The sequence below is a fragment of the Talpa europaea genome, assembly GCF_964194135.1.
Source record: "Talpa europaea genome assembly, chromosome: 7".
Classification (NCBI taxonomy): Eukaryota; Metazoa; Chordata; class Mammalia; order Eulipotyphla; family Talpidae; genus Talpa; species Talpa europaea.
The window spans coordinates 2920633-2938326 of record NC_140074.1 but is presented as its reverse complement, the minus strand read 5'-3'; the positions used below and the strand labels follow the sequence as shown (position 1 = coordinate 2938326).

Sequence of the window (17694 nt, the reverse complement as noted above, 5' to 3'; positions counted from 1 at the left end):
TAAAATGTTGACATGGGGACGAGAACAGGTAGCTTGGGCGGCTCAGTAGTGACATCTGCAGTATGAATATTTGCCTTATTAACCTTCATTCAGGTTTAATGGATCACTAAGAAAAGGCTTCACCGACCTTTTAATGTTCACCATCTTTAACAGTGTGCGTTGTGACCGCGGGGCTCACGCTCCCTGGAGCTCGTGCGCGTGACCGCCCGTGGCTGCAGGGAGGTGGCGGAGGCAGAGGGAGCTCTTCTCTGCTCAGGGCTCACGTGCAACAGGCTCGTCGTGACCTTGTCATGTTTACAACATTTCATGTTTTCACCACGGTTGTTGATTATCTTCTCTCGGCATCGTCTGGGTCCCAGAGAATCAGTGAACTTAGATTCTGTTAGAATTGTTTTTCTCCAAGAACCTAATTTTACGCTCTTCATGACCCGTGTCACTTTGTCCCTCATTTCTAAAGCAGAGTGCAGACGTCCCTGGTCACCCACTGCTGTGTGAATTACTGCTGTCGCCAGCAGTAATGAATGCCTCTTGGGACTGCTCAGTGCCACTCTCTGCTTAGGGGCCTTTTGGTTCTGTTCACAGTTGTAGAATAGAGCATGTCAGATGGATTTTGCTGCAAAGTAGCATGTAGTCATCCAAAATGCAGTAATTCCAAATTGTGACTTTTCCATCTTCTCTTGGCTGTTGCTAGCTGCTGATTTTCCTTTTTCAGTGCTACGTCTTTGAACGTGTTTCTGTAGTAGTAGACTTTTTTGTTTGCTCTCTTGGATCGTGGTGGGGCCCAATTAGTCGCTTGGTGTGTTACCCGAGACGCACTGCGCAGCGTCTCTCTGCAGGGCTGTCACGTGGCCTGGTGTGCGGGTACTGTGAGTCCCAATTTTGTGTGTCTGGGGAATTAGCATACCTAAGAGATTTACCACATTATCACAGATAAATAGAGCAATAATGTATACTCCGTCTACTTCATGCACAATTTAATTTACTGTCATGTCATAACTAAACTTTGGGTGTAAAAAATGTTATAAAATTGAACACACTACTTCTTTTATTTCTAGCTTCATTTTTGTTTGTCTTGGAGAAAGCAGAAAAGATTTTCATTTCCCTTGTGACTCTCAACAGCTCAAACCCTCTCTCCCCAAGCCTCCTGTGACTGCCCAAGGAACTCACTCACACATTCTTTTTCTCTGCTGGAGGCTGAGTCAGGGAGTGGAAGGTGCTCTGCCTTTGTGTCTGCCGGAGGCAAGGTTGCGTTTCTGCAGAGAGATGCACATGTGTAGTTTCTGCCTTCGGAACAAAAAGCAGGGGGATTTTGTTTTTGTTAAATATAAGCCTCTCACAGTCTGATAGAGTTTATTTGGGGAGGTTCTTTGGTTATTCCAGCAGAGGATCTTGATGTGCATGTAAAATTATTAAATTTTGGGTGATTTTCTTCCATGAGGCATGGGCTTAATTTTGTCTTTCTTTCTCTAAGCTAATTTTTTGATGGAAAAATACTTATCCTCCCCGAGTTGGGTTGCGGGGGTTGGTGATGGGTTCTGAAAAATACAACCAGATCTCTACTATGTGGCAGCAGATCTGACGTGTTCTGTAGGTCCTGTGGGCATTTGCTCAGACTTGGAAAAGAGAATCAGGATCCCCTAACATGGTCGGGGGCTGTGAAGTTTTTTAAGTCACGGCTTTAACTTTAATTCCAGAGACCAAATTTCATTTAGAAAATTTATTAATCAGAAAAAGATCAGATACGTTTGCCTAGGGGCCCAGATAGCGACATCCTGGTCCAGACTGCTGTCATTTGCTATCCAGAGTTGTCTCCAGGGGGAATGTGCGTTTCCACCCAGGCATGCCTTGAGTGTATGTTTTGTGTTTCCAGTTCCCCAGGGCTGTCCTCTGCAACCAGAACGACTCACACAGGGTTGACCACAATGACTGCCAACCAGCCTAAGCAGGTAACTAACTTAGTGACTTTGGCTTTATCGATGTGCACTGTCTTTGTCTTTTTAACTGAAAACAGTACTGTTTAAGTACTGACTTTGTTTAAATGGATAGTAAGTCTAAAAAAGAACTGTGGCTCTTTCCCCGCAACTTATGCCAATCTTGACAGAGTCAGATGTAGGACCCAACACTGTCTTCGTAGCCATCAGACTGCCTCCATTTGGCAACCGTGGGTCCCTTGTCTGCTGCCTGAGGTCTGTGCGAGGTGTTTGGGTTTGCAGTTGTTACTCTCGTTTAGCCATCGTTTAGCCATCGTCGCTGTTAATCCATTAACAGCCGTTAGCAGCAGGCAGGACGGGTGTTTAGACGTGTGTCACTAGTGAAGGATCTGAGGCTCAGGTGACCAGTACAGGCTCCCACAAGTGTGAGTGGTGTGGCCAGGCTGGGGTGCGGGGCTCCGCCTCCCCGGCGGCAGCCGCGTCCCTGCCCGTCCCTGCCCTTGCAGCGTCTGTGCCGCTGGGGCAGGGGCAGGGGGTGGGAGGTGTCCCGGTGGTCCCGGTGTGCTTTCTCCTGTTGACTGAGGCTGCACACCTGCTCGCTTTGTCATGTCTGCTGTAAGGCTTTTGCCTGACACACACTGTCTCTTATAAAAATAGGCTATATCGTAAACTGGTAGACAATCCAGAAGAAAAGCAGAGAACACCGGAAGGCAACCAAAGCTCTCTCTCAGGCTCACTCAGAAAACCTGGCGTCTCGGCTGCTCACATGTCTTCTGAGTGGTTTTAGATTGAACATCAGAACTTGCCTGTAGGGAGTGAGTTCTCAAACGTGATTCTCTGTCCCTTAGTTTGCCATGACTTACAATGGCATTTAAGCATTTGGCATGTGGTCATTCTCTTGGAGGTTCCCGTGTTCAGCATGAAGGACATGTGAGGTGTGAGTCACGACAGTAAGAGCCCAGGGATGTTGCGTGGCAGTGGGTGAGGCTGATGGCTTTGCGCTTTAGTTTTATTGTAAGTGTATTGAGAGCAGGAACCCATTTCATTCCTGCCCTGCCACTCATCTACCAAGTGTCCTGGTGCCTCTACTCTGCCAGCCCTGTGCTGGCACTGAGAAAATAGCCGCTGCCCAGCAGCCGCAGCGCTGTGGCCATGGCCCTCACACATTGCGACTATTTTCATCCTCCATTGACTGAAATTGAAATGTTTTTAATCAAAATAAAAGTGGTTATGCTTGCTTATTTTACATTATCATTTTACATGTTCTTTTATTCCAAAGGGTGGCTAGTGGTTTGGCATAAACGTTTTGCTTGTGTTCTGTTATAGGGATCGCCCACAGGTTCCCTGAAGCAACCTGGACCTCCAGCAGCATCCGGTCAGTTGTCACCTGGTGATAAAACTTCAGGTCAGTTTGCACTTTATTTTGGTGAAAGTGATGCCTTCAGTAGGGTTCACTGTGGATCACAGAGGAGTTGACAGGACTTCAAGTGGAGACCACCTTGGAAAAGGCAGCGGCGAATGAAGAACTTGGCGATGAGTAAGGCGTCCCACAGCTCTGTGGACTTCTGGAAATGGGGAACATGCTTTCTCTAAAGTAGAGCCACAATGTTGTCTTCACTTTTCTGGCTGGCGGGTCAAAGTTTAGGGAAGAGAACATTGAATTCTCATCTGCTAAATGGAAGGAAAATTCTCTTGGTTCACAAGGACAATTTAAAAGCTGGTAAAACACAGAAAAAGTGATCTGTTATAAGATCTCAGAGTAATAACATCAATATGAAGAGATTTTCTTGCCTCGCATACTTTCCAAAACTCAACAGAGGTGTAATTATTCTCATAAGTATGTTTCCTTAGGTGCTTTTACCAGAGTCCGCACTGTCCACACCATCTTAGAGCAGGATACTCTTATGTATAACCAAGTTTTGATGGGGAGATCTTCCTTAGCACCCCCTTTTGTGGACTCCTTTTTAGCATGTAGCCCACTTATTTGATGTGTGCTGCTTTCTGCTGAGGTTTGCCTCAGTTGTGCGAACTGCCAGGCTGTGTGCTCTCTGCACTTAGCTCCAGCTTTTAACTTGACTCACGCTGTCTGGGGGGATCACCAAGCACATTTTGCTAGAGAATCTGAGCTCACAAGCTGCGGCCTGCTTTCCACACTTCACTCCATTCTGACTTTTCCTATGGTCAGACACTCTGATTGGACACTGGATTGCTTCTTCAGTAAATAATTCCTCGCACCAGATTCTTTATCGCGTTTAGCCAGATGTCTAGGATTGGGAGTGATGCAGAACTGCAGTGCTTCTCCTGTCGGGAGGCAGAGGAGGCACATGGTACTTCTTGACTGGGACCTAAAGCTTTAGGTTAGAAGTAAAACCTTAGTGGACTTGTCAAAACTTTGACTCTTTTATTATTATTTTTTTTTTTAAGATTTTTTATTTTTATTTATACAAGAACTGCCGGGGTACAGGCCAGATGTGCGGGAGGGTGAGAGGATTCACCAGAGACAGTGCGGGGAACAGACTGACGAAACACATTGCTGAGGGGAGCAGCGAGCGAGACAGGAGAGGTCTGCTCGCCACGCGGGTTGCTCTGAGGCCAGCAGGGACCAAACCAGCACCACAGAGGCTGTGACAGCTTCACAGCACTGCGCTCAACCGCCTGCGCCACCAGGGAAGCCCTCATTTATTATTGAAGTGAAGTATCTTTTTCTGTTTCTTACTAGTGTTTCAGACAATGATTTGGAAAATCATATCCTGACTTCTTTCAAGGACTACATTGGAGAGTGTCTTGTTCCTGAAGTTAAGGACCATAGAAATTTGAGGAACTTGGCTTCGTGTGTATCTTTTGCAGTTAGGGTGACTTGCAAAGAAACTTCTGAGATTCACCTTTCAGTGATGGTCTGTAATGTTCTCTTTCACTGCCAGGGGTTTCTGATTTCACTTGCTGGATAGTCCAAAAAAAGGACTTTTTTTGGGAGTCAGGATCTTTTAAAAAAGCATTTCTTTTATTTATTTATTTTATTTTTTTTTAAATTTTACTTATACAAGAACTGGGGTACAGGCCAGATGCATGGGAGGGTGAGAGGATTCACCAGAGCCAGAGCAGGGAACAGAACAGGCAGACTGACTGAAACACACTGCTGAGGGGAGCAGCGGGCGATACAGGAGAGGTCTGCTCACCACGCAGGTTGCTCCGAGGCCGGTGGGGATCAAACCGGCACCACAGAGGCTGCGGACAGCTTCACAGCGCTGCACTCAACCGCCTGCGCCACCAGTTAAAAAAGCATTTCTTAAATCTCTCCCTCTGAAATAGTTTTTTAATTAATTAATTGCCGCGGACCAGCACAGCAGTAGATGATGAGGCCACCTCAGGGTTGAGAGAAGCGTGCAGGGTGGTCAGGGCGTTGGTGAAAGAAATGACAAACAGACACACTTCAAGAGTGAAAATCTGAGTGTAATTTTCTTTGAGTTTGTGACCAGTATATATATGTTTTCCAAAAGCACAGGGACAGTGAATATCAATGAAATCAGCTTGCTCATGGGCTCAGTCTATCACCATCAGGGAGGTGATCTACATAACAAACAATGACCATTATAGAAGAAAGAAGGAAGTTTAGAAAGACAAGTAAGGGATTAAAGTTTGTAGTTCTAGAAAGAGGGGATAAGATTTTTAGCATTCTTGTAGTGGTTCCTGGTGGTCCTTATCTTTTGATAAGCTTCTGTCTTTTCAGGGAACTTCCGCTGTACTTCCTCTGCTTCAGGGTGTTAAGCTGTTCTCCCCCTGCGCAATGGTTGCCCAGCCGGACCTAGGGACAGTTAACCCTAAAGGTCACTGCAGGGGGAGGTGCAGCAATTAATAGTACAAATACCTTTATTATTCTAATTATAAAATTATTGCATCTTCTCAAAGTCTGTGGTCCAGGGATCTCCATTGGGCAAAGTAAAAACTGTCCTGTAGATCCATACCCCAGACATGGCAGCCCTTAGCCACTTGGTGTGTGTCTCTTGTGGTTGCTTTGTTGTTTCTAAACAGAAATAGGCGTGTCCTGTATATGTAATGGCTTGTAACCTGTTTCCGTTCTCCTAACACCTCCGCCCTTATAGCAAATAGGATCTGGCTGATCTTTCCAGGCCCGGTACAGTTGTACCTCCCACATCTGAGTGAGGGCCCCAGATTTCATTATGTGGCTGCACCCTGTCAAGTGTGGCCAGTACTCTGCTGGTGTTTCAGCTTCCAGCCTTTCAGAGTACACACAAGGATACGCAGTGTACACACTACACTGCATCAGAGTAGTTTTCAAAATAATTTTACTAATATTTACACCCTAGTCATTTATTTTTTTTAAAGTTTTTTTTTTTTTAAAGATTGATTTATGTTGGGGCCTCCCCGGTGGTGCAGCGGTAGAGCGCTGGGTTGCGAAGCTGCCCGCAGCCTCTGCGGCCGGTTCAATCCCCGGCTGCTCCCCAGCCACCGGAAGAGGGTCCCACATGGCGCGCAGACCTCTCCTGCTGCCCGCTGCTCCCCTCAGCAGTGTACTTCGGTCCTTCTGCCTGCTCTGCTCCCCGCTCTGGCTCTGGTGAATTCTCTCACCCTCCCGCGCTTCTGACTGTACCCAGTGCTTGTATAAACAAAACAAACAAACAAACAAACAAACAAATAAAACATGCCTCTATTTAAAAAAAAAAAGATTGATTTATGCATACAAGAACTGGGGTACAGGCCATAGGTGTGGGGGTGGTGAGAGGACTCACCAGAGACAGGTGGGGAACAGAACTGGCAGAATGACTGAAATACACTGCTGAGGGGAACAGCGGGCGAGTTAAGAGAGGTCTGCTGCGCCATGTGGCTATCTTCCTGGCTGGGTTGCATCTTATCCCCTTGAGCCACCAGGGAGGCCCCTACATCCTACTCATTTAAAGGGAAGGTACTTTTATTGTTTGGTATGGTTTGGGCTTATTAAATGTCATTTTCCCGTTCCTCTTCCTTTCAAAGGTAAAACAGGAGGGGAAAGAGTGAATAGAACAGCCCAAATTGTTAGTAGTTACAATGAAATTGAGCATAGGGCAGTGATGCATTACTGCTGACATTGTGTGTCTATCACAGCAATTCTGTATTGCCTCTGTAATTTAAAAAGACAAAAAAGAAAGCTATCATTTGTTAACTACAAACCATGCACATATGGATAATACAGAAATGTAGGGAGAAAGCAAGTAGCCAGCCATGAAGTCGCTAATCAAGTATCTAGGATAAGAACCTACTTCTTGGGCTTTCTTCAGTATATATCGCTTCTCAATAATTTTAAGTCTGCTTTTCAAGCTTTAAGTTTAAATGGCACTGGAGTTATTGGGATGTCTTTTCTGGAAAGGAGAGAGTTGCAGGCCTTGGTTTGGAGTGGGTCCTGACACAGACCCGGCGGACACTGGGAGGCCCAGGCCTGTGCCACCTCTCTTGGTCGCTGCCTTCTTGAGACGCACCTGAGACCACAGACTAAAGCTGCAGCTCTCCCCGTACTGCAGTCGGTGCAGCAGATCATCACGAACGGAGCAGTGATTCTAGCAGAGTATTTGATAGTGTTCTTATTTTCTTGCATGATTGCAGGGCTGGGGACCACCAAGACAGAAGTGGCTGTGACTGTCTGCTGTTGGGCAGCTCAGCAAGACTTTCCCATTTTCTCCATCAGGGTCAATAATGAACCTCAATTTGTGGCAGATCGCCAAGGGCCTTGCAGCTAACTCCCAGGTCGTCAGTAGGTCTGTTTCTGTGGCTACTCCCTAGACCTGTGCTAGAGTTCTCCCTGCCACAGATAGCACAGCCCCAGCCTGCTTTGCTGTCAGTCTGTCTCCCACGTGTCAGTGCGTGCCTGTTTATTTTTAAGCATAAACCTCATTTTCGTTGGAAAGTGGGTCTGTGTCATGGTCTGTGGCTCCTGTAGAGTCTCACACTGAGGTCTTTTCAGCCCAGATGTGACGTCTGGGGGCTAGGTGTGACGTTTGGGTTGGCTGTGCTGCACTGACAGGGCAAATACTAAACTTCTGAGAGAAGGGACAGAAAGTCAGCAGCCATTTGAACATTTGAGGTTATAGATGTGGGGAAACATGTTGCCGGTTCCTTTCTTAAAAAGCGGCGATGGCTGTCCTTGTCAAGTTGAGTCAGTTACAAGATGGACGCGTCCTCCACCCCTCACTCGGGGGACCACTGAGCAGTCTTGCAGGCACAGGCCTTTTCTCTGTGCTACAAGCGCTCGCGCTAGAAGCTCCGGCAGTGGCCAGAGCACACCCTCCTGGTGGAGTCAGCTCCTGGCAACGTGATAAGCACGAGCAAGGAGGCCCCGGAGGGCTGTGCTTCTGTTCCCTTAGCAAATCCGCACCCGCGGAGTGTGTTAACCGCACTCTCTTCCCTGATGTTTCTCAAGTGTCCTTCAGTCTGACATAATAAGAGAAAAGAGGGTGTTAGAATTCGAGGGTGAAATGATGTATTCTTTTTACCTTGATTGTAAGTCCCTGAGTTTTATACTTCCCAAAGGCGGTTTGTAGCAAATTTGAAAGAGTAGGTCAGCGCTGGGAGTTCTTGCATCTTTTACAAATATGAGTAATTCATTTTTACCTCTGTGAACCAGTACCTTCACCCCATTTTTTTTTTTCAAAAACAAGCTGATAGGTTTGGTTCAGAGGGTCAGTAACTTATCTCTATAGCAGATAAAATTTCTTCAAGGTTGAGAAAAGAAAGGGTTCTGTTTTGAATATGATGAAACGCTTAGACCTCATCTAAGATGGTCATTGTCCACTCCACAAAGGTAGTGATGGGCAAGAAAATCTAAATTCTTGCATTTCTTACTGTACTTGATATACTTGGTCCTTATATTTTAAAACTGCACAGTTTTAGACTTGCTGTTTGACCTTATGTCACTGTGAACTGGCTGTGCTGGCTCACACACGCTGAATTTTCTGTGGTGTCTTTACTCAGTGTCAAGGAAAGTGTACAGGAGAGGAGATGGTGAAAGAGTCAAGAGTCTTTGAACCACTTTTATTTTTTAAGATTAATTTATTTATACAAGAACCAGGGTATAGGCTACATGTGCGGGAGGGTGAGAGGATTCACCAGAGACAGAGTGGGGAACAGAACAGGCAGACCAACTAAAATACACTGCTGAGGGGAGCAGTGGGCGAGACAGGAGAGGTCTGCCACGCCATGTGGATTGCTGCACGGCCAGCAGGGACTGAACCGGCACTGTAGAGGCTGCGGAGAGCTTCACAGCGCGGCGCTCAACCACCTGCGCCACCAGGGAGGCCCTGAACCACATTTTTTAGCTAAGAACTAAGTCCTGTAGCAGGGACAGTGGCTCCAGCTTTGTGTTTGCCTTTCCCTCCCCCAGCGTCGTGGTGCTCTCCTGACAAGCTCTGGCCTGGGGGTGGATCATGAGAGGTTCCGGGGAGCCCTACCTCCCCCACTAGTCGTTTCCATGTACGTGGCCCGTGTATTCCAACCCAACCCCAGAAGCGTGGGTACTCCACTCATTCCCCCAGGCCTTGCCAGCTGCTCCTCGCTTCTTTGTGTGGAGACCTTGGAGCTGCTGGACTGCTTCCGAGAGAGGGCGCTTACTTTGCTGTTGGCTGTCATCCGGTCGTGCATTCCCCAGAGCAGACTGTATGCGTGCGTCAGGGAGTGTTGTAGTGAGTGCTACACTGTGCCTTCCGTTTGTCTTTTGACTGTCTTCTTCCACCCCAGGACTGGCTTTAATTTGGGGATGAATGCGCCAGCGCTGACTTCTGATTTCACTGCCACACAAGGTACGGGCTCTGCCCGGCACGGCTTTACCGTGTGTCCCCTCACCCGGCGCAGGTTCTGCTGCGCAGACGCGCTGGTGTTTCACTTGCCACTGGGCGTTGCTGACATGTCCGCAGTAAGGGGTGCTGGTGTGAGTAATAATGTGCCGGGGTTAGACACCGATGGCGGGACATCTGCTGGTTCATGGTCAGCATCAAGGAAATGCCCTGTTTCTGGAAATGCAGGGCTGTGAATGTTAACATGTGAGTTAGAATTTCTTTCCCATTCTTTTCATCTGTAATTTTAAATTTCATCAGTTTGTAGGGAAAGAGTGAGCACAATCTCGTGGATTTTCCAGTATTTCCAACTGAAAAGTTTTGGTGGTTTTTGTTTTGGTTTTTTTTGATGGTTACGTGGTTTCTGTAATGTAGATGTACCTTAGCCAGCCATTCACCAACTGGACATTTAAGTTATTTTCAAGTTTTGCCTATAACGAGTAACACATTGACCGTCTTTCATGTATTCATCCAGCATTTTTTTTTTTTTTTATATCTACTCAGAGCCACACAGCTAGCAAGTGGCCAAGTTCTGCTTTGTTTTGTTTTTTGTTTTTTTTTTAGATAATAAATTTTATTGTTATATTCCCCATACAATTGCAGCCCCCCCATTCTGACCCCAATCCCTCCCCTCCCGCCCCCGCCCCCCTAAAAGTGTCTCTGGTTCATAGTTTTTTGTTGATTTTGATTTTCACTTTCTTATAGTTATTCATTTTCTTGGTCCCTTATTTAAGTTTTCTAGATTCCTGCTATGAGTGAGACCATCCGGTATTTTTCTTTTTCTTTTTGGCTTATTTCGCTGAGCATGATCCCTTCCAGCGCCATCCATGTTGCTGCAAATTGCATGTGTTTATCTTTTTTGAATGCTGAGTAATATTCCATGGTATATATGTACCACATCTTCTTGATCCAGTCATCTATTTTTGGGCATTTGGGCTGTTTCCAAAGCTTAGCTATTGTCAACAGTGCTGCTATAAACATAGGGGTGCAGGTGCTCTTTGGAATTGATGTTTCTGTATCCTTTGGGTAAATACCTAGGAGTGGAATTGCTGGATCCTATGGAAGCTCTATGTTTAGTAGGTCCAGAAATCTCCACACAGCTTTCCACAGTGGTTGGACCAGTTTGCACTCCCACCAACAGTGCAGAAGAGTTCCTTTTTCTCCACACCCTCGCCAACATTTGTTGTTGCTAGTTTTTTTAATATGTGCCATTCTCACTGGTGTGAGATGGAATCTCATGGTAGTTTTGATTTGCATTTCCCTGATGACAAGTGATGTTGAACATTTTTTCATATGCCTGTTGGCCATTTGCATTTCCTCTTCAGAGAAGTTTCTTTTTAGCTCTTCTGCCCATTTTTTGACTGGATTATTTTCTTTGTTGTTGTTGAGTCTCATCAGCTCTTTGCAGATTTTTGTGATCAGTCCTTTATCATTAGTGTTGGGTGCAAAAATGTTCTCCCAGTTGGTGGGGTTTCTCTTTGTTTTTGTTATTGTCTCTTTTGCTGTGCAGAAGCTCTTTAATTTGATGTAGTCCCAGCTGTTGATCTTTGCCTTCACTATCACTGCTTTGGGTGATGTGTCTGTAAAGATGTCTTTGATGTGCAAATCACGTAGTGTTTTGCCTATATTTCCTTCTATATATTTTATGGTTTCAGGTCTTATGTCTAGTTCTTTAATCCATTTTGAGTTGATTTTTGTGTATGGTGTGAGGTAGTGGTCAAGCTTCATTCTTTTGCATGTAGCGACCCAGTTTTCCCAGCACCATTTATTGAACAAACTTTCTTTGCTCCAATGCATAGTCTTTGCTCCTTTGTCAAAGATTAGTTGACCATAAATCTGTGGGTTTATTTCTCATCCAGCATATTTTTTGAGTGCTTTCTATGTGCCAACCCAAGTGGTAGAAGTTTTTTAATTTTAAAAAAGTATATTGTACAGTCTCCTAGAGGGAGATAAGAGTGCTTAGGGCCATGCAGACTCCCCAGACCAACTCTGTGTGTGGCTCTCAGCAGGCTGTTGATTTCATTCTTTCTAGAACAGTGACTCTTAAACTCTTTCTTAAACCTCCAACCACTGGGATGTGTCAGGATATTCTTGAGGACCACCTTCTCAGTCACACTAAAAGAAAAACACTCAGTGATACAGAAAGATTGAAGGTAGGGGGATTGATTGTCCAGAGTTCCAAATAACTTAAACAATAAAATGAATCAGCAATTTTAATAGAAGAATAGACAACAATTCAATATCACAAGCAACTCGGCACAACTGAGACTGGCCAGTGCTGACCAAGGTTACAGTGAAGTCCTCCTGGAAATTGTGAGCAGCAGTAGGGTTGTGGCCGGGCCCCCAGGTGTCCAATCACCAGCGGACTTGTGGACATCACTGAGCACCGTGGCAGGCCAGCGTTCCTTAGATGCCGCTTCTAGAGCCCCTTATTTACTGGCTGCTTATTGCTTCGCGGGCCTTTACCTGCCACTCACCCTTCTGACCACTCTGAGATAGATATGGTATGATTAGCTCTGTTCCCTGAATGGGAGCTTGAGGCCCAGAAAGACATAGTCCCTTTTCCAAAGTAACACAGCAGCAAATGGCCGGGTGCCCGGCCCACTTGAGCCCATGTCTTGACTACGAAGCCACATTAGCTCCATAAAGCCATTTCCTGAGGAGAGCACACAGAGGTGGCCCTTAACTGTGTGTAATAATGTACAAAAGTGGTGCTTTATTTGCCCATAAACACCAAAGGAAGAACTTCCATTTGGGCTCGGGAGGGAGAGATCCCCTCAGCTGGCGCTGTGCCAGGAATGGTACAGAGAAAGGCCCACACAGGCGACTTCCAGGGAGAACCCTTTCTCCTTTGGGATAATAATGTTGATTTCACGTTTTCTAGGTAAATATTTGTTGTGATTTAATGGTCGTGAAAAAAAAAATGTTCCTTTTCAGCTGAGTATGATGGCTCAGCGATGTGCCCATAGAGAAGCATCCATCCCACCCTTCTCAGGGAAAGCGCACCACTGCAGGCTCGCCCTGACTGTCCCTGACTGTCGAGGGAGGAGACACCCTTGTGCTCAAATCTAAGTCATTCGAGGGGCGAGAGGTCATATTTTGCCAAATCCAACCCATTTTCTAATTTCTTTCTTGCTAGGGGTGACGCCCCCCACCAAAGAGACAAGCCAGTTGGAGACCTTCGTTTCATTTGCCGGAGGTTTCCACGAGATCACCCCTGAGAGCTCGCCTCCCACAGGAGTCACACTGCCCCACACCACTGGCCCGGCTGCCGCTTCCTCGGGGGAGTCCACCCCATCGAGCAGCAGGCAGGGGCCGGCCCCCGAAACGATTCTCTCCACCTTCGTGAACAAGCTGGAGATCCCGCCGTCCAAGTTCGGGGATTTTCTGTCTCCAAGTTCTCCATCTGGAGAGACTCTGGGAAGCTTCTCAGGACTGCGAGTGGGCCAGGCAGATGACTTTGCAAAACCAGTCAGCAAGGCGCCATCCCCCAGCCTGACCAGTGCACAGCCAGCCAAGACTACGCCAGCGCCCGCGGGCTTCAGCTTTGCTGGCCCTCCGGTGTCAGGGAAGCCCCCGGAGCCTCCTGTGACCTCCTTTACTAGTGCCGCCACCACAGCAGCCCCGGCCACGGCCGCCAGCACTAGCAGCGCCCCCACAGGTATCTTTAGCAGTCTGCCCTTCGGCAGCACAGGCTCCTCCGGGGGTATCAGCTTTGGCACTGGTAGCAAGACAAGTTTCTCCTTCGGAAGCCAGCAGACAAGTAGCGCAGCTCCCCCGTCGGCCCCACCTTCCACGACCACTGCCACCCTGCTTCCTAGCACCTTCCCCACGTTGTCATTTGGAAGCCTTTTGAGTTCAGCTTCACCATCCACGCAGCCTGTGTCCTCTGGTAAAAGTTCAGAGGAGGCCGCTGCCGCGGCGTCAGCTTTACCTGAGAAGTCGGGTGACAGTGAAGTCTCAGCACCAACAGCCTCCCCCGGGCAGCAGCAGTCTGCCCAACTACCCCAGGCTCCTCTGCCAACTCCTGACCCTATTAAAAAAGAACCTGCTCTTGCCCAGCCTGCAGCCAGCACCCCCAGCACGGCAGCCTCCACCCCCAGTCTCGCCACACCATTTGTAGAGGCCAGTCCCGCCGCCACTGGGATCCCTGATGTCAGGACGGAGTTGGCATCTCCAGCTTCCCCCCTTTCAGTGCCAGCGCCAGCTGCTGTCACCACTAGCACAGCCCCCAGTACCACCCCAGCGGCCACAGAAACACCCAACTCCACCACCACCACCTCCAGTGCCATTTCCAGCCTTGCTCCAAGCCCCGCTGCTGAGACGGTGGTGTTTGGGACCGTCACCTCTGGCTCTTCTGTCTTCACTCAGCCCCCTGCTGCCAGTTCCAGCTCTGCGTTCAGCCAGCTCACCAGCAGCACGACCACTGCCCCCTCGGCCACTTCCTTGTTCGGACAGGTGGCGGCCAGCACCGCCCCGAGCCTGTTTGGGCAGCAGACAGGCAGCGTAGCCACCACAGCTGCTGCCCCGCCGCAGGTCAGCAGCTCGGGGTTTGGCAGTCCAGCCTTTGGCACCTCAGCCACAGGCGTCTTCGGACAGACCACCTTCGGCCAGGCTCCAGCCTTTGGGCAATCGACCAGCACCCCGGCAAGCGGCTTCTCCTTCAGTCAGCCTGGGTTCAGCTCTGTGCCCACCTTTGGTCAGTCCGTCTCTTCCACCCCCACGTCAACCAGTGGGAACGTCTTTGGTGCCTCTTCCAGCACCAGCAGCTCCAGCTCCTTCTCTTTCGGACCGTCTTCTGCCAACACAGGAGGGGGGCTGTTTGGCCAGAGCAACCCTCCTGCTTTTGGCCAGAGCCCCAGCTTTGGCCAGGCGGGCTCTGTCTTTGGCAGCACCTCAGCCACCAGCACCACGGCATCATCCTCTGGGTTTAGCTTCTGTCAAGCTTCAGGTAAGACCTAAGGAAGGTCGGCGCTTGGTTCACCTCTGTGCTTCTGAAACATTGGTGGCACATCTGCATTGCTTCTGTAATGGGGAGACACGGGAAAGGCTTGGGAAGCCCAGAGGGGCTGGGAGACCGTGTGGGCTCAGGGGCTTCGGCCAGGGCACTGCTTCTCAGCGGGCCCCAAAGTGCCCATTTCATGGGGATGGAAGCCTCTAGGTCAAGGCCACGGCACATAGTGAATGACTCATGAATCACAATTTTAAAGTTTGGAAGGCAGTTTAGAGATCAATGATATCCAAAACCGTCGCCCTGAGGTGAGCTACCTGACGTCACACAGTGACCTTGTCCTCGCTCACTGCCTGTCTTCAGCGTACACTTCCTCTGTCACCGCCTTGCTGGCTAGGAGGGCCGACACTAACATTTAAAAAGATTGTTTTTCTCCCCATCTTGAATTTTTTAAAAGCTTTAAATGTTCTACTTTTGGAAGAGAAACAGTCCTTCACTATTGCAATAGCAGGGGCCTTTACCCTTAAAAGTTCGCAGAGAGAGCAGTCCGAAAGGGTAAGTTTTACTCTGATGCTTACCTTATGAAAGGCATCTCTTCAGCAGCTGGGCTTTGGGAAAAAACAAGGATGGATGATTCCTTGGTAGGCAGGACTGCCAGTAATCTTCTGTTAATTTACTGCTTCCGTGATGATTTGTATGAAAATGGTTTGTAATTTACTAGGAAGGAACTCTTTCCCTTCCTGTCAATAAACGGTCGGCCCCCGCAGCCTGTCACCCCGTCCTGTACGAGCACACGTGGTAGGGCTGCTCGGCCCCTGGCTGCGGCCTGCTCGCACAGTGGAGGGTAGTGACTCGCTGTAGAGGTGGGCGGTTCAGAGGCCTTATGAGACACACAGGAGAACAGATGTAGTGCACCCTTGATTTGCAGCCACACGTGACCGCCCCTCTTCCCAAGTGTCATCAGACTGTGTCAGCATGAGTCAGGACCTCTAAAGACTCTGTCCCCAGTGTGTAACTCTGTGGAAAGGCACCTGAGCAGGCTGCTCCAGCCTGGAGAGGGATCGAGACTTGGTCCAGCTCAGCTGCCGACATCGGTGAGGGGCTGAGTACAGAGCTCCTGCCAGCTCGCCCAGTCTAGGGTCCTTGATACAGAGTTCTGCCTGGGGCCCCAGGCCCAGTTCCGCCCAGCACCTCATTCCACCTGGAAGAAGGGTAACCCCATTGACAGAATCTACTATTTGAGATTTTAAAAAGCCAGGGGTTGGGAATCCTTGTGCTGCTAAGTCCATCCTTGGAAAGGCTCCTTCTCCTTGCCAGCTGGGGCTCTGGCCTGAAGCTTGTGCTTCTTACCAGTCCTGCCCTCCAGGGATTTGGAAGGAGTCGCAATTCAGTCCTTGGGACTTTGCACCATTATCATATGTTAGCAAAGGGAAAGGCCCCTGTTTTTACCCAGCACTTTCTCTGCCTTTGTTCACGAGTTGATAATATTGTGGAGCTCCTTAGCACATCTGAATCCCACCTTTGGAATCCACTTTGATGTTGTAAAAGCTAGACTCTTGCTCCCTGTTTTTATTTTGCAGGTTTCGGGTCTAGTAATACTGGTTCGTTGTTTGGTCAAGCAGCTGGTACTGGAGGAACAGTCTTTGGCCAGGTAGGAGTGTGTGTGTGTGTGTATGTGTTGGCGGGGGCCAGGGCGGCGGCGCCAGCTTACCTTGTTCCCATGGGGCCAATCAGATGGTGCCGTGTGCATCCCCAGCTGCAGCCACGTAAGTCTACCTGCCTTGTCTCCCTCGGGAGCAGAACTCTTAGCCTCTGATCAGAGAAGTCACCACGGTTTTGTTCTCTTGACAGTCCTCCAGGAAAGCCCTGTAAAAGTTCATGGCCTGAGAACGCTAGTTTTCTGCCTGCTCTGTTAGGCCAGAGCTAAACCTCATGAGCTAAACCTGTTCCTCAGCTTTATTTGATTTTTTTTAAGGATTTATTTATTTATGCACACAAGAACTGGGGTGTTTAGGCCAGAGATGTGGGGAATGAGAGGATTCACCAGAGACAGTGGGGAGCAGAACAGGTGGATCTACTGAAATACACTGCTGAGCAGTGGGTGTGTCAGGAGAAGTCTACGGCGCCATGTGGGTAGCTCCCTGGCCAGGAATCGAACTTGTGCTGCAGTGGCTGCCAGTAACTTCATAGTGCTGAGACTTAACCCCTTGCGCCACCAGGGAGGCTCTGATTTTTTTTTTTTTTAAGGTCTTTGTGTTAAGAATGGTTTATACTTTTTTTTTTTTTTTTTTTATAGAGGCATGTTTTATTTATTTATTTATTTGTTTGGTTTTTTTGTTTATACATGCACTGGGTACAGTCAGAAGCACGGGAGGGTGAGAGAATTCACCAGAGCCAGAGCGGGGAGCAGAACAGGCAGAAGGACGGAAGTACACTGCTGAGGGGAGCAGCGGGTGGCAGGAGAGGTCTGCGCGCCATGTGGGACCCTCCTCCAGTGGCCGGGGAGCAGCCGGGGATCGAACCGGCACCGCAGAGGCCGCGGGCAGCTTCGCAACCCAGCGCTCAACCGCTGCGCCACCGGGGAGGCCCGGTTTATACATTTTTTAAAAGATTTTTTTTAAAAAAAAGAATATGCAGCAGAAACCACATATAGCCCCTGGGCTAAGATGTACGTAGTCCCGGGACTCCTTTTGGTGACTGAGCCACTGTAGGCCATATAGCTGGCCGCTTCCTTGTGCTGGGCATGGTTTCAAGGGTCATCATTAGTACTTCTGTGAGGAAGGTGTTGTTACCCCTTTTGACAGACAAGAACACTGAGGGCCCAGGGAGGCTAAATTTCCTGTGGCACCGCATGCAGCTGCTCTTAGGCCCAGGCGTGAGGCGCCCTCCTGGAGAAATGTACTGTGACATGCTGGAAACGAGTGTGATTTTGAAGGTGGAGCTGGTGTGGGTCTGGTAGTTGATAAAGTGGTAGACATTTCATGTTATTCACATT

At 48.5% G+C, this 17694-nt stretch overlaps 1 protein-coding gene across 1 annotated transcript in view; it reads left to right on the top strand.

The window, feature by feature from the left end:
- The window catches only part of NUP214 (nucleoporin 214), a gene marked incomplete at both ends in the record, with an annotated part of 90837 nt that overhangs the window by 52500 nt on the left and 20643 nt on the right, over nt 1-17694 (top strand). Inside the window, 3 exons of the mRNA XM_084236297.1 lie at nt 3258-3336; nt 12888-14699; nt 16280-16350. Coding sequence (XP_084092423.1) covers nt 3258-3336; nt 12888-14699; nt 16280-16350 — 1962 coding nt within the window. The remainder of the gene's footprint in view (nt 1-3257; nt 3337-12887; nt 14700-16279; nt 16351-17694) is intronic.